The sequence below is a fragment of the Cebus imitator genome, unplaced genomic scaffold (assembly GCF_001604975.1).
Source record: "Cebus imitator isolate Cc_AM_T3 unplaced genomic scaffold, Cebus_imitator-1.0 Scaffold87, whole genome shotgun sequence".
NCBI lineage: Eukaryota > Metazoa > Chordata > Mammalia > Primates > Cebidae > Cebus > Cebus imitator.
Genome location: NW_016107402.1, coordinates 7,081,415 through 7,096,058, shown reverse-complemented (window position 1 = coordinate 7,096,058; position 14,644 = coordinate 7,081,415). Strand labels below are relative to the sequence as shown.

At 51.6% G+C, this 14,644-nt stretch overlaps 1 protein-coding gene across 1 annotated transcript in view; it reads right to left on the bottom strand.

Annotated features, from left to right (window-relative positions):
• Nucleotides 1-14,644, bottom strand: part of PTPRU (protein tyrosine phosphatase receptor type U) — a 54,706-nt gene that overhangs the window by 1,905 nt on the left and 38,157 nt on the right. Inside the window, exons 8-14 of the mRNA XM_017534797.2 lie at nt 12,436-12,744; nt 9,150-9,259; nt 8,613-8,814; nt 8,124-8,226; nt 5,297-5,570; nt 4,325-4,361; nt 3,418-3,556 (exon numbers count right to left, since the gene is read on the bottom strand). Coding sequence (XP_017390286.1) covers nt 3,418-3,556; nt 4,325-4,361; nt 5,297-5,570; nt 8,124-8,226; nt 8,613-8,814; nt 9,150-9,259; nt 12,436-12,744 — 1,174 coding nt within the window. The remainder of the gene's footprint in view (nt 1-3,417; nt 3,557-4,324; nt 4,362-5,296; nt 5,571-8,123; nt 8,227-8,612; nt 8,815-9,149; nt 9,260-12,435; nt 12,745-14,644) is intronic.

The window sequence follows — 14,644 nt, the reverse complement described above, 5'->3', positions numbered from 1 at the left end:
AAAAAAAAAAAAAAAAAGAAAAAAAAGAAAAAAGAAATTATATTCTACTGGCCTCAGATGACACGTTGTGCTTTCAAAAGGTTATTCCCGGACCACTCTCCCACAAGTGCCAGCTACATGAGGTCTCCCAAATTCTCTTTGCCCCCAACACCCGGCACCTTGCTCCTTTCACAATTTGTAATTATCTCATCTGTTTGTGTTTTTTCTAATTTCATGCCAGGCTCTCCGCTGGCTACAAAGAACAGGAGGACAGAATCCTTGTCTTTTTGTCTCCTTCTGGTTCTCCCAGGGCCCCACACACTGTAATCCCCCAAAAATATTTTGTTGAATGAAGTAATCAATAAATTAGTAAAAATAAATAAAAGAACTTCACCTCCTTGCACTTCCACTTTCCTCTTTAAAAAGTGAGGTTAAGGCCGGGTGTGGTGGCTCACACCTGTAATCCCTGCACTTTGGAAGGCCAAGGCAAGTGGATCATCTGAGGTCAGGAGTTTGAGACCAGCCTGTCCAACATGATGAAACCCCAACTCTACTAAAAATACAAAAAATTAGCCAGGCGTGGTGGCGGGCACCTGTAATCCCAGGAACCGGAGACTGCAATGAGCCAAGATTGCACCACTGCACTCCAGCCTGGGCAATAAGAGCAAAACTCTGTCTCAAAAAATACGTACATACATACATACTTACATACATACATACATACATTACATACATACATACACACACACACACACACATAGTGAGGTTAATAATAATCCCCCACAGGGGCTGCTGTGAGGTCCCAGCACCGGGAAGTTTGCACCCAGCAGTGCCCACAATCCACTCCTCCCTGTCTCCCTGCATCTCAGAGTGGGGAGACCCGACTCCCCTGGACTAGACCATGGAGATACCCAGACAACAAGACAGGGCTTTCTCTGCCCTCATGAAGCTCTTAACCCAGCAGGCAAGACAAGCATTGAGCAAAACACTACAAGTAAGTAAATGACAATGTGCAGGGAGAAGAAAGTGCTGCCATGGAGAAAGGTAGGGTGTGGGGGCTTCTGGAAGCAGAGCTAGGGGATCTGACCTGGCCTGGGGTCACCAGCCTCCCTTCCAGGCCCTAGAATTCCTCTACGGCAGATGCATCCAGTCTGATCGTCCACAGAGGCAGGGCAGGACAGAGAATCTGAAATCTCCTCCCATCTGGCCTCTGTTTCCCATAATCCCCCGGGATTCCCTCCTGCCTCCAATAAGTCTCCACGGGGGCGTGGCAACTGCCCTCCTCTTGTTGGTTATGTTGGCACCCCAAGTTGACGGGAACACCTCCATCCCTGCCAGGGCCTCTGTGTCCCATGATACCCACAATGCAGACCACAAGAGCCCTGGGGAGCACAGAGGGCCCTGAAGGCCAGGCTCAGATCCAGGGGGATGTAGCAGGTGCTACGCAGGGAGACTGATGGCTTTTAGGGGAAGTAAGGAGGTGCAGGGTGAGGGGGACAAGGGGTTCCTGGAGGCATCTGGGGTAGCCTGGGTTTATGGGGTAGCAAATATATAATGGAAGCTTTCCTAGTAAGGCCCTGACAACATTTCTGATCTATCCTGTCCTGGGCCCAGAGCTCTCTTTGCCGGGGTGGGTGACACCCCCCACTCTGCCTATCCTCTTTCCTTGAGCATAGATTTCTAGGACCTCAAATACCACCTGAAACTGAAATCTGCCTCCTCCTAATTATAGCCCTCTCCCGCTGCAGCCCTACTTAGAGTCACTCATCAAGCCAATGCTGGAGAGAAATCAGGGGCTTGCCACGTTGGAGGCACCTCCTGTGCACCAGACTCGGTGAGGCCTTCACACTTGTAGGCGAGCCCGAACTGAAGTCAGGCCTACCGCTCATCAGCCGAGCGGCCTGGGCTAGGTGCTTTCATTACAGTTTCTTCATCCAGAAAAAAAGGAAGTCAGTCAAGATCCAAGAAGGAAATGTTCTGTAACACATCCTGAGTGCCAGAACAGTGCCTGGCACACAGTAGGTGCCCAATAACTAATGTACTCATGGATGATGTGTGTGAAGCTCCTGGCACATAGCAATCCCTCATTAAATGATACCTAAAATAGTCTCTCTTAAAGCTGTGCAGGGACAATTAGGGGAAAAATCAGAGCATATCGCCCTGGCTGGGCCATCCCCCCACATCTCTTCCACTCCGCTGCACACTCCACCCCTAGACTCTCTCTCTTGCTGGTATCTGGCCTCAGGCAAGGTGGCCCCAGCCAGCTCTCTCTCTCTCATCTTCCTGGATCCTACTTATCTGCTCCCGGCAGCCCAGAAATACAGCCAACTCAACCACATGTGCCCAGCCTGGCAGCAGCAGGGGCTATAGAAGCCAGAGCCCAGGTGGGGAAGGGTGGAGCTGGCTCTGCCTCTGGCTCTCTGGGTGGCCTTGGGCAGGCCTGCGCCCCCTCTAAGCCTCAGCATCCCTATCACTTATTGAAGATGCTTAGACCACAGTGTCCCACGGCTGCCCGGTGGGCAGAGCTGGCAAGCAGAAAGGTCTCAGAAGCCGTCACCCAGCCTCCAACCAGAACTGCTGCTCAGCCTTCATGTGCTCCATGTACCAGGCTCCCAGGGAAGGGTTTTCTGGTGTTTTGAAGGCAGATTCTATTTCTTTAAAAAGATTTGAAAACCATTACACTAGATGGCCTTGAACTACCCAGCAGCTCTTACGTTCTGGGGCTCTGAGCCTCTACAATTCTAAAGCCTAAGATTCCTAGAGTCCTGAATCCTACATGTCTGAAACTACAAGATCCTAGGTTCTGAATTCTACAATGTACTGAGATTTGTGCTGCCCTCTGCAAATCCACTAAGAAACATTTCATGCAAACATGTGACTGGAACTTTGAGAGCTGGGGGATGGTAGGAGCAGCAGGGGGATGAGTTTCTCAGTCACGGGCCCAGGAGGGCTCCTCAGGGATCCACAGTAACAGGGTCCAGGGAAAGCTGAGCCCAAAGTGGAGCCCAGGAATAACCTTGGACAAATCAAGGCCTTTGGTTTGAAGAGGTGTGAGAACCAGCCCCCTGCTCAGGGTCAACTGCACAATCCCATGAGCTGAAGGTCTGCAGGGGGTAGGGGTCCAAAGCCAGGTCACCTCCATGCCCTCCCTATTGAAACAGTCCCAGCAAGCACAGCTCCTTGGCACCAGGCACTGCGGGCCCCTCCCTGGACAGTAGCACTTGGAACCAGCCAGACCTGTACTCTGGGTACAGGTATATACTCTGGGGCAGCCCTCTGCCCAGCTCAGATCCATCGGCAGAGCAGATGCCCAAGCTGGCAGCCCTCCACACACCTGCAGGGCAGCTGCCCTACCAGCTCTAAGCCTCTACTCCTCTGTGCCACCAGGCCTCTAAGGGGTAGAAGCCACTGGTGGGACAGGGCACCGGCCTCACTCACCCTTTGCGGATGATGACAATGATGGCACCCAGGAGAAGGATGAGGACAGCAAGCCCCCCTGCACAGATGCCCAGGATAAGCCCCATCTCCTCCGATCTCTGGGATACCTCCAGGGGCTGCTTGCTTTCCTTGCAGGCAGCTGGGGAGAGAACAAAGCAGAGTAAGGGATCAGAGGGGAGACAGGGACCACTGAGCCCCTCCTGCAGGGGTCTGTGCCCAGGGAACAAACTGGGCTACACAAACACACATGCATAAACCGCCCCACATGCTCAACACGTGTCCTGCCTTTTGAGCAAATCTACCTCCTCACCATTCCTGATACTTTCTGCACTTATGAGTCACAGTCCTCATTGACATGGCTCCCTTATCAGGAATAGCTTCCCTCGCTCCCCACTTTCTAATATCCTCCCAAATCTCAGCGGATAGGGGAGAGCAGATACCTGGGCCTTCAGCTCCACCCTCTCACCCTCCTGGGAGGTAATAAGGATCAGCAATTGTGTACCTAGGGCATGGTTCGTGCATCTCAGGATGGGAAGCCAACCACATTCCCTGTCTGGAAGCAGGAACGATCCCTACAGCACAGAGCCCATGCTGACCCCACCTTCTCCCCCACCATAGGAAAGCTGGGCAGATACATAACCCAGAACCAGCACCCAGTACCCAAAAACCCAGGGCCCAACTATAATGGCTCCTCTCCACAGGCCTGCTCCAGGCCCCTGCTGTCAGCCTGGGAGGAGCCCTTGAGGTAATGCACATGGAAACCCAGCAAAGAAGCCCCTCCTAGCCCCAGGCCTGCCCGACGGCCATCCTCTACTCCCACAGCCCTAGGTCCTCTGGATCCACCACCCCAGCGCTGGGCAGGTGAGAAACCTGCTGCTGAAGGGCTGCAGGAACCCAGTGGACTTACCTTTCCTGGCAATACGGATGCAATTCAGCCGGGTCTCCTGGAGGCACAGATGGGGGTCTCAGCACTGCTGAAGCCCCGACCTCTCCCTCCCCAGGGTGGGAACCTCAGGCAGCGTTTCTTGAGCCTGTTCAGGGCTTTGTCTGGTGCTGATGGCATCTAAGGACACTCCACCCAAAGGAAGGCCTGGGAAGACCCTTGAGAGTGGGGGCTAGAGGGGAGGCACCTGCAGTGCCTTAGGAAAGGGGGATGAGATCGGAGGCAAGAGAGAAACAAACACCATGGGGAAATGGGCGGGGCCTCAAGCATCAGGGCGGGGCTTAGGGCCAGAGGACTAGCTAGGAAGGGGAAAACCAAGCAAGCAGAGGAGGGAGGAGCCTGAAGGATAGGGCGGGGTTTCGGGGACAAGGCGGGTCCTAGGCCTCAAAGCGGTAATGCAGGAACCTGATATGGGCTTCTCTGGGAAAAGAAGCATCTAAGACAGAAGGCAGAGCCTCAGGAAGAGGCAAACTAGACTGGGGACCTGGATACAAAGGAAGAGCCTAGGAAAGAAGGCTCAGGAAGCAAGTAGTGCTCTGTGACAATGAGCCTGGGGTCAGGAGGGCTGGCTATGGGAGGAGTGGGACTAGGGGGGAGGGGCTATGGGAGGAAGGACTATGGGAGGAGGGGCTGTGGGAGGACGAGCTATGGGAGGCGGGGCTGTGGAAGGTGGGGCTGTGGGAGTGGCTCTATGGGAGGTAAGGCTATAGGAGGCAGGGCTATGGGAGGGGCTGTGGGGGCGGTGTTGTAGGGGCGGGCTATCGGAGGTGGGGCTGCAGAAAATAGGGCTATGGGGGTGCTATGGGAGGAGGAGCTTTAGGAGACGGGGCCATGGGAAGGGTGGGGCCTGGAGTCTGTGCTGGGTCTGCTGCAAGGTATCCCTTGCCTGCCATCACACCCCCAACCACCCCACCATGACCCTGGCGGGTCCCTCACCCCCTTCAGGTGGCTTGCTGCCTGGAAGTAGATGAGATAGGCCTTCCTAGGCTCAAGCGGTGGGTTCCAGAAGCCTCGGTAGGTCTGGTTGTCACCCACGGTAAAGGGCATGGCCTCAGGTAGACTGCTGGCCGCCAGTTCAGCCCCGAAGTAGTGCACCAGGCCTCGGGCCAGTGCCACTTCGAAGGTCAGTGGCACTGGGAAGCAATCCTGTCCACCTGGCTCCCGCCGCAGCCTCCGTGGCCGCTCCTCCTCCACAATCACCTGGTACACACTGGACAGGGAGGAGAGAGTACAGGGGATCACAGGCGGCCAGAGGACCGGGAGAGCCCGCTGGCAGTTAAAGGCATGGGCTTTGTGGTCAAGCCCTCCTAGGGGCTTACTAGCTGGGCAAGTCCCTTACTAGCTGGGCAAGTCCCCTAACCTCTCTGGGCCTCGGTTTCCTCCTCCATAAAATAGAAGTGATTTCGAGGCTGTTCCAAGAGATAGATGGGAAGAACAGGCAAGTTAAGCAAGCAGCCAGCACATGTCAGCGGTTATTTCTGTTACTAACCCGGGCTAAGAGGATCGTGGGCCCTGCTCAACACAACCAAGCCATAAGGCCCCACCCTGCTTCCTCCATGAATCCTCCTGTGTGTGTGACACAAGACCTGGGAAACCAAAGCTACTGACAGCGCCCTTCTGAGACTCAGTAACTTTCAGGATTAGCCAGATTAATTCAGAAAGAATTGACTGAGCTCAGATCATGAGCCCTGTGCTAGACACTAGGCATCTGGGCTTCCTAAAACTGACCTCTAGTGAGAGAGACAGTCACTTAGCAAACAAGGACACCTAGCACTATGTCTCTAGCACCCTCTCAACGCTGAGGCAGCCTCTCATCAGCAAATCAGAGCCCTGCTGTCTCAGGGTCCTGATTGCCCACCCTGCTTTGTGCTCCCTGTCCCAGCGGTGTTTCTGATTGTTTTATCTCTTTACCAAGTAGGTTTCTGCTATGAGCTCCTCCAAATGCTCTGCAGAACAAAGTGGAGAGTAAATGTGTGAATCCTGACAAATTTAAATATTTCCAGTTACAGTCTCAGTCACATCTTGGTGTGTGACATCCCATACTGACAGCCCCTGCTCGGGGAAGTAGAAATGCCTTTTCCTTGCTCACCAGATGTTTCTTTTGAGCATCCAAGTTGTGGGGAATCATCCCAGAGTGTTGGACACCAGCCCACTGCTTGTCACTAGCCCATTATAAACACCAGTCCCAGCCCCTCTCAGCCTCCATTACCCCAGGCTGAGACCTCTCCCAGCCCTAAGTCCCACCAGGAGGTAATCATTAACATTAGCCATGAACAAAGTGCATCTTAATCTAGAACAATCCCCATTGTGCAGATAAAGAAATGGAGGTTCAGGAAGGTAAAGAGAGATGCCCAGGGTCACACAGCCATCCTGCTGCTCCCCTCCCACCATAACCCACCCCTTGCCCCCACCCAGCCTTGCAATCGTCATCCTGAGGGACCCTGACCAGACCTGCTCACAGGATTCCTCAAGAGGACAAGGAAGGAAGGGTTCCCAGCCCCTCCCAGACTCAGCAGCACAAGGGCCTTGAGGCGCCAGCAAAAGGCAAAGGCCCTGCAGACCCCATGACTTTTTCCTGGGTCTTCCCTGAGGGTCTAGGAATTGGCCCAGGACAGGATTTGCAGTGGCAAATACAGGGAGGACAAAGCAGAAGAGGATAGGATACAGTGGGGGACGAGGAGGTAAGGGACTGCTATGGTCACCTGGGCAGCCCACTATCTTCCTGGGAAACTGACTAGGACCCTCACACCCCACACCTAAAGGCTGTCACCCTCTCCCAGTGCATGTAGCTTCGTGGAAGGAAGGGGTGGACTAGAAGGGCAGGGAGGCTCGATGACTTCTAGGAAAGGTACAGGCATAGCAGGCAGATCTGGGTTCCAATACCCAGCTCCACCATTTACTGGCCGTGTGGCCTTGGGGGCAAGTGATTTAGGCTCTCCGAGTCAGCTTCCTGATATAATACCCATTCCACAGGCTGCCATGAGGATAAATGGCTTCAGGCAGATCAAGCCCCTAGCATGGGGTCTGGCTAACAGCACATGCACACACTTACACAAACACCCTCACACTCTCACACACATGCACACTTATGTCTCCCACACGCACCTCTCACACATGCTCACACCACATATCCCATGTCTTTCTCACAAAGACACACCCAGGTTCACATACCATGTACACACACACACACACACACACACACACACACACCCAGGATCACATACCATGTACACACACACACACACACACACACACACACAGTCGTATCTCCAGCACCGTCTCCCCAGCGTGGCAGCCACCATGGCCCCAGCAGGCCCAGCTTCCTCTGGGGAGAGGAGGTGAAGAAGCCAGGCCCCTAGCCACTCCAGAGAGATGGCCTGTCTGGCTGGCTGCCCCAGCCTTCTAGAAAGCCCATCTCTGTGCTCCCAGGAAAAGGCTGGGGTGATATAAGGCCCCCAGAGTTTCACTTCTCCAAGGTGTCTGAGGAAAGGCCCCCTGGAGAGGCCTGGAAAGTCCCCTCTCCAGGCTCGACCTATCCAGGGTCCTTGTGACAGTCACCATCTGAGACCCAGGGCCTCAAAGGGGAGGGACTGCAGGCGTCTCACCTGCCCAGCATCACAGAACATCCTCCTCCAGATACTCCAAGCCCTGTGTGGGAGACTAAGGGAGGACGGGGTGAGCTGGCCTGGGCTGGGACTCTGGTCAGAAGAGGGGCCTCTTCCCTACGGCCCTGGCCTCCCACCCCTCCGTCCCGCTTTCCCACCTGATGGGCGCACCGCGGCCCTGTGCCGGCCTCAGCAGCACGGTGATGGTGTTCTCAGACTCGCCCAGGGGCGACGGCATGTCGGCATAATCAAAGCTGGGAGCTGAGGAAGGGGACAGGGTCATAAGCATGGAGCTTGGCCACTGGACCAGGAAGACCAGGCCTCCAGCCTCCGTGACCACGGTCCTCAGATCTCCCCTACTTCAGCCTTAGCCTCCTTGTTCCTGCTGACATGACCTAAGCTACCCTGGACCCTGACCTCAGGCACCAGCCGCAACCTCAGCCTTCTGATTCCACTGACCGCAGTCTCCTGACTCCTGTGACTTCATCCTCCCTGAGCCCTGACTTTAACTCCTAAATGGCATATTTATCTCGGCAGGGGCCCTCTGCAACCACCCTCAGAATGCCCCCCCGCCCCCCCCCCGCCCATGGAACGCTGGGATTCTGGGCCACCTCTAAAAGGGCTGGGCCGGGTCAGGTGGGGCTCACCAGAGATGTTGGTGGTTATCTCAGTGAGTGCTGCCTGGCCGAAGCCTTTGCCCGTGCGGGCCCGCACGGAGAACAAGTAGGTGGTGCCTGGGTGCAGGTTGGAGAAGACGTGGTAGGTCTCGTTGCGGAGCTTGGAGATGGTACGCCGTGGGCCTGGCACATTCACTGCCGGGTCTGATGACTCGATGCTCTGGTAGCTGATCTGGGAGCAGGATTGGCAGGCAGGTGGGCACAGTATGGGCACAGCACCCCTGACCAGAGCCTCCACCCACCGTGTTCCAGGCAAGTAAGGGATGAGGCTAAGCAAAGGAGACTATGGATGCCATCAAGCCAGGCTTCTAGTCATCTTCGCCTCTCTCTCCTGCCTTCAGGGTCCTGCTCTAGAATTCACAGGATGAAGACCCTGACCATAGTTGAAGGAACGATGACAATCACATCTGTCCTCCCCATGCACCTCCTACTGTAGCAGCAGAGAGAAAGAAGGTCACCTCTCACCTTCTACCAGGGTTCCCCCCTGTAATAGGGTCCCAAACCCACCTCATACTGAGTGATGAGACCATTGGGCTCCTGGGGCTCCTCCCACTTGAGGAAGATCATGTCCTCCAGTGGAGTAAAGGTCAGGGACTCAGCTGCAATCCCACCGGGCACTGCGAGTGAAAGGCGGCAGGGGACAGGAGAAAGTGGGCTTTGGTGCCAGACACCTGGGTTCAAATTCCAGCCTTGCCACTTCCCACCTGGTTCTAATGGACTACTTAGCCTCTCTGCACCTTACTTAACTCATCTGTGAAGTGGGGATGAAATAACCCCTCTCAAGCCAGGACAAATGGTATGATATACGTTTATGCTTGCCCCAAGGCAAGCATCAGCAAGTGTATATGGTTCACCCTATTACTAAGTACTCTAAAAGGATAGCTGGCATCTTCATTACTGTGTGGGCTGTATTTAGAAGAGAAATACGTTTGAAGGCTCCGATTTTGTTCCAGTTGGGTAGTTTTCAGAAAATATGCACATGTTCCAGAGAAATGAAAACAGCAATTGCATTGGGGTATTGGGATTATGGGTGGAGATATTTTCTTGTCTAAAAATTTCTTTTTTTTTTTTTTGAGACGGAGTTTCACTCATGTTACCCAGGCTGGAGTGCAATGGCGCAATCTCGGCTCACCACAACCTCCACCTCCTGGGTTCAGGCAATTCTCCTGCCTCAGCCTCCTGAGTAGCTGGGATTACAGGCACGCGCCACCATGCTCAGCTAATGTTTTTGTATTTTTAGTAGAGACAGGGTTTCACCATGTTGACCAGGATGGTCTCGATCTCTTGACCTCGTGATCCACCCGCCTCGGCCTCCCAAAGTGCTGGGATTACAGGCTTGAGCCACCGCGCCCAGCCCCAAAAATTTCTAATTACATAAATGACATGTTCAATGTAGAAAATCAAAATGAGCTTAAAGAAAATTAATGGCATCTACAATTGTATCACCCAGAGATACTGTTAACATTTTCGCATTAACAGTTTCAGGCATGGCTTTGTTTTCTTTTGCTTTTGTTTACGTATATACTGTTAATGGCAGGCACAGGAATTTCATTTAGGAAGAGAATGGTCTTTGTTTGGGAAAGCACCTTGATAAACCACTATGGGGAAGCTGAAGTCCTAACGCAGAGAAAAGCAGGAACTAAGAAAGGAGCTGAATTTTGTGTCTAGGCCAATGCTGTGCAGAACAGGAAACTGTGTACATGTGGCGGTAAGACAAAGCTATAAACCAAGAAGCTCGGGGTACCTGGGATCTGTAGGAATCCAAGGGAAGGCTTTGGACCTGTGCTAGCATTCGAGTGTAGCTCTTAAGAATGACAACTGGCCAGGCATGGTGGCTCATGCCTGTAATCCCAGCACTTTGGGAGGCCAAGGCAGGCAAAATCACAAGGTCAGGAGATCGAGACCATCTGGCCAACATGGTAAAACCCTGTCTCTACTAAAAATACAAAAAAATTAACTGGGTGTGGTGGTACATGCCTGTAATCCCAGCTACTCGGGAGGCTGAGGCATGAGAATCACTTGAACTGAGGAAGCCAAGGTTACAGTGAGCTGAGATGGCGCCACTGCACTCCAGCCTAGTGACAGAGCAAGACTCTGTCTCAAAAAGGAAAAAAAAACTACAACTGGCCAGGCACAGTGGCTCATGCTTGTAATCCCAGAACTTTGAGAGGTCAAGAAAGGCAAATCACTTGAGGACAGGAGTTCAAGACCAGCCTGGCCAACATGGTGAAACCCCGTCTCTACCAAAAATACAAAAACTAAGCTGGGCATAGTGGTGGGTGCCTGTAATCCCAACTACTTGGGAGGCTGAGGTGGGAGAATCGCTGGAACTGAGGAGGCAGAGGCTGCAGTGAGCTGAGATTATACCACTGCACTCCAGCCTGGGCAACAGAGAGAGACTCCAGCTCAAAAAAAAAAAAAAAAAAAAAAAAAAGACGAATGACAACTGTGAAGCCAGATGGGCAGGTTAGAAAGCCAGCTCTGCTACCTCTCTACTGGCCACGTGACCTCATCTGTAAAATGGGAATAGAAATAGTAACCTACCACATAGGGTTGTCATGGGTATTAAAACCATTCAGAATGGTACTTGACATGTACTAAGGGCTTAATAAGTACTAGTTTGACATATGTAGAACACTGCATTCAACAGCAACAGAATACATGTTTTTTTCATGTACACATGGAACATTTACCAAAATTTAACCATATGTCAGGCCATAAAGTAAGGATCAAATTTCAAAAGATTAAATTCAGAGTATATATTCTGACCACAGTGGAATTAACCTAGAAATCAATAATAAAAAGATAATTAGAAAAGTCCCAATTGCTGGCCAGGCGCAGTGGTTCCTGCCTGTAATCCCAGCACTTCAGAAGGCCAAGGTGGGCTGATCACCTGAGGTCAGGAGTTCAAGACCAACCTGGCCAACATGGCAAAACTCTGTCTCACCAGGGTTTTGTATTTTGTAAAAATACAAAAATTAGCCAGGTTTGGTGGCAGGCATCTGTAATTCTAGCTACTCAGGAAGCTGAGGCACAAGAATCACTTGAACCCAGAAGGGGGAGTTTACAGTGAGCCAAGATCGTGCCACTGCACTCCAGCCTGGATAACAGAGCAAGACTCTGTCTCAAAAACAAAAGAAAAGAAAAGAAAAAGAAAAAATGCAGTCCATCTAAATCAATATAAGCACAAAAAATCTGACTATCCTAATATCTATTTTAAAAATTAAAATTTATTAATAACCTTGCCAGAAAGAAAATTCTATGCCCAAATGGCTTCACTACTGAATTCTTTCAAACACTTAAGAAAAGAAATTAGACCAGTCTAAACCAAAGTCTTCCAGAGAACAAATAGGAGCAATCATTACTTTGTTGTCATACAGCTGGTTTAATCCTAAACAAAAAAATTCTCTCAGCAAATTTCAGTCTCAGACATGGCGTGTCTGTGGGAGGCACAAAGGGCCCTGGGTGAGGTTGAGACTCACTTTTTTTTTTTTTTTTTTGAAACGGAGTCTTGCTCTGTCATCCAGGCTAGAATGCAGGGGTGCAATCTCGGCTCACTGCAACCTCTACCTCCCGAGTTCAAGTGATTCTCCTGCCTCAGCCTCCCAAGTAGCTGGGACTACAGGCATGTGCCACCATGCCCAGCTAATTTTTTTTATTTTTAGTAGAGATGAGGTTTCACCGTGTCAGCCAGGATGGTCTCAATATCCTTACCTCGAGATTTGCCCACCTCGGCCTCCCAAAGTACTGGGATTACAGGCATGAGCCACCGCACCCAGACTGAGACTCTTACCATCCTCATCTGTCTGGAAGGTGACCTCCTTGCCCTCTTTGCGACCCTCAGGGTTAGTGAGGACGAGCCGCACATGAACGTTCCGATAGGGCAGCAGGTTCTTGATGGTGTAGCGGCTGACACCTTGCTCCGTCTTCACACACTCCCGGATAGTCTGGTTGTGGCTGCTGCCTGGGGTGTAGTGATAGCACAGCGACACGGTATAGGTGTGGCAACGCGTCACGTTGTAACCCAGTGGTTCCCACTGCAGGGTCAGCTGGCGGGCCTGGATATCAGCAAAAGCCAGGCCTTTGGGAGCCCTCATGGGCTCTGGAGAACCCAGGAAGCAGAGAGAAGAGGGTAAAAGAAATAGGAAGAGAGGAAGAAAAACAGGGAGGGAAAGCATCAATCAGTCATTTGCCTGACATCATCCCTCCATTGCCCCCAAAAGCTCAGTGGACCCTAGAACATCAAACAGGGAGTAAAAGTGTGTGCTTAGGAGTTAGATGGGCTACATTTGAATCCTAACCCTGCCACTTGCTGCTGGAAACCACTGCTGAATCACTTCACCCCTGATCCTTAGATTCCTCAACTATGAAATGGAGAGGTAACAGGCCTGGCCTCAGAGGATCATTGTAAGGTTTAAGGAAATACACACAAAGGATGCATGACAATGGCTAATATGCAATAAGCCCTCAAAAATAATAGCTACATGGTTTTTGTTTTGTTTTGTTGAGACAGAGGCTCACTGTGTCACCCAGGCTGGAGAGCAACAGCATGATCTGAGCTCACTGCAACCTCCACCTCCCAGGTTCAAGCAATCCTTCCACCTCAGCCTCCCAAGTAGCTGGGATTACAGGTGTACACCACCGTGCCCGGATAATTTTTGTATTTTTAGTAGAGACAGGGTTTCACTATACTGGCCAGGCTGGTCTTGAACGTCTCACCTCAAGTGATCTGCCTGCCTCAGCCTCCCAAAGTGCTGGGATTACAGGCGTGAGCTGCCCCACCTGGCCAATATTTATTTTTAATAGGACAGTTCACCTCCTAATTCAAGATCACTCTGGACTCCAACAAGCCAGTCTGAATCAAACTGTTGCTATATTTTTCTTAAGGTATTAATTCCAAACTTGTTCTGAAACAACATATAGCAATACATATAATAACATATAGAAATCAGGGTAAGGGGGGAAATGAGAGCCAAATAGTTAAATAAAGTCAGAGAATGACAGGGAAACAGAAACAGAAATACATGCCGTTAGGTCCTTTGTGGAAGTCTAAAGATAAGGTTCAAATTCAGTGGTGGGTTCCCTGACTGTCAAAGCAAAAAGGGAAACACAATCTATTATATTATGAGGATAATAATAAAGGCAGTGAACATGTACTGGGGGCTTTGGATATGCCGGGCATTGTTCTAGAGTCTTTAAAATGCTTTCTCTCATTTAATCCTTGTAATCTAGTGAGACAAGTGCTATTATTAGCCCCACTATACAGATATGGAAACAATGGCACAGAGAAATTCAGTAACTTGCCCACAGTCACAGAGATGGTAAGTGGTGAAGCTGGGATCCAAACCTGGACAGGCTGGCTCTGAAATCCATGCTCTTAACCCCCACTATCCACTTCCCGAATAGGAATTCACTGATGCCTCAGGAAAGAGGGAGCTACTCCAACAGAAGGGAGGTGCATGTTATGTTTTACAGTTTCTTGGTGATTCTATGGGCCAGAATATTATCCCCATTTTATAAATAAAGAAACTAGGCCGGGCGCAGTGGCTCATGTCTGTAATCCCAACACTTTGGGAGGACAAGGCAGGAGGATCGCTGGAACCCAGGAGTTTGAGACCAGCCTGGGCAACACAACAAGACCCCATCTCTGCAAAGAATAAAAAGTTGGCCGGGCACGGTGTCTCATGCCAGTAATACTAGCACTTTGGGAGGCCGAGGCAGGCAGATCACCTGAGGTCAGGAGTTTGAGACCAGCCTGACCAACATGGAGAAACCCCATCGCCACTAAAAATACAAAAAATTAGCCAGGCATGGTGGTACATGGCTGTGGTCCCAGCTACTCGGGAGGCTGAGGCAGGAGTATTGCTTCAGCCTGGGAAGTTGAGGCTGCAGTGAGCCATGATGGCATCACTGCACTCCAGCCTGGGTGACACAGTGAGACCCTGTCTCAAAAAAAAAGAAGAAAGAAAGGAGACGGCAGGGCAGGGCAGGGCAGGGCAGGG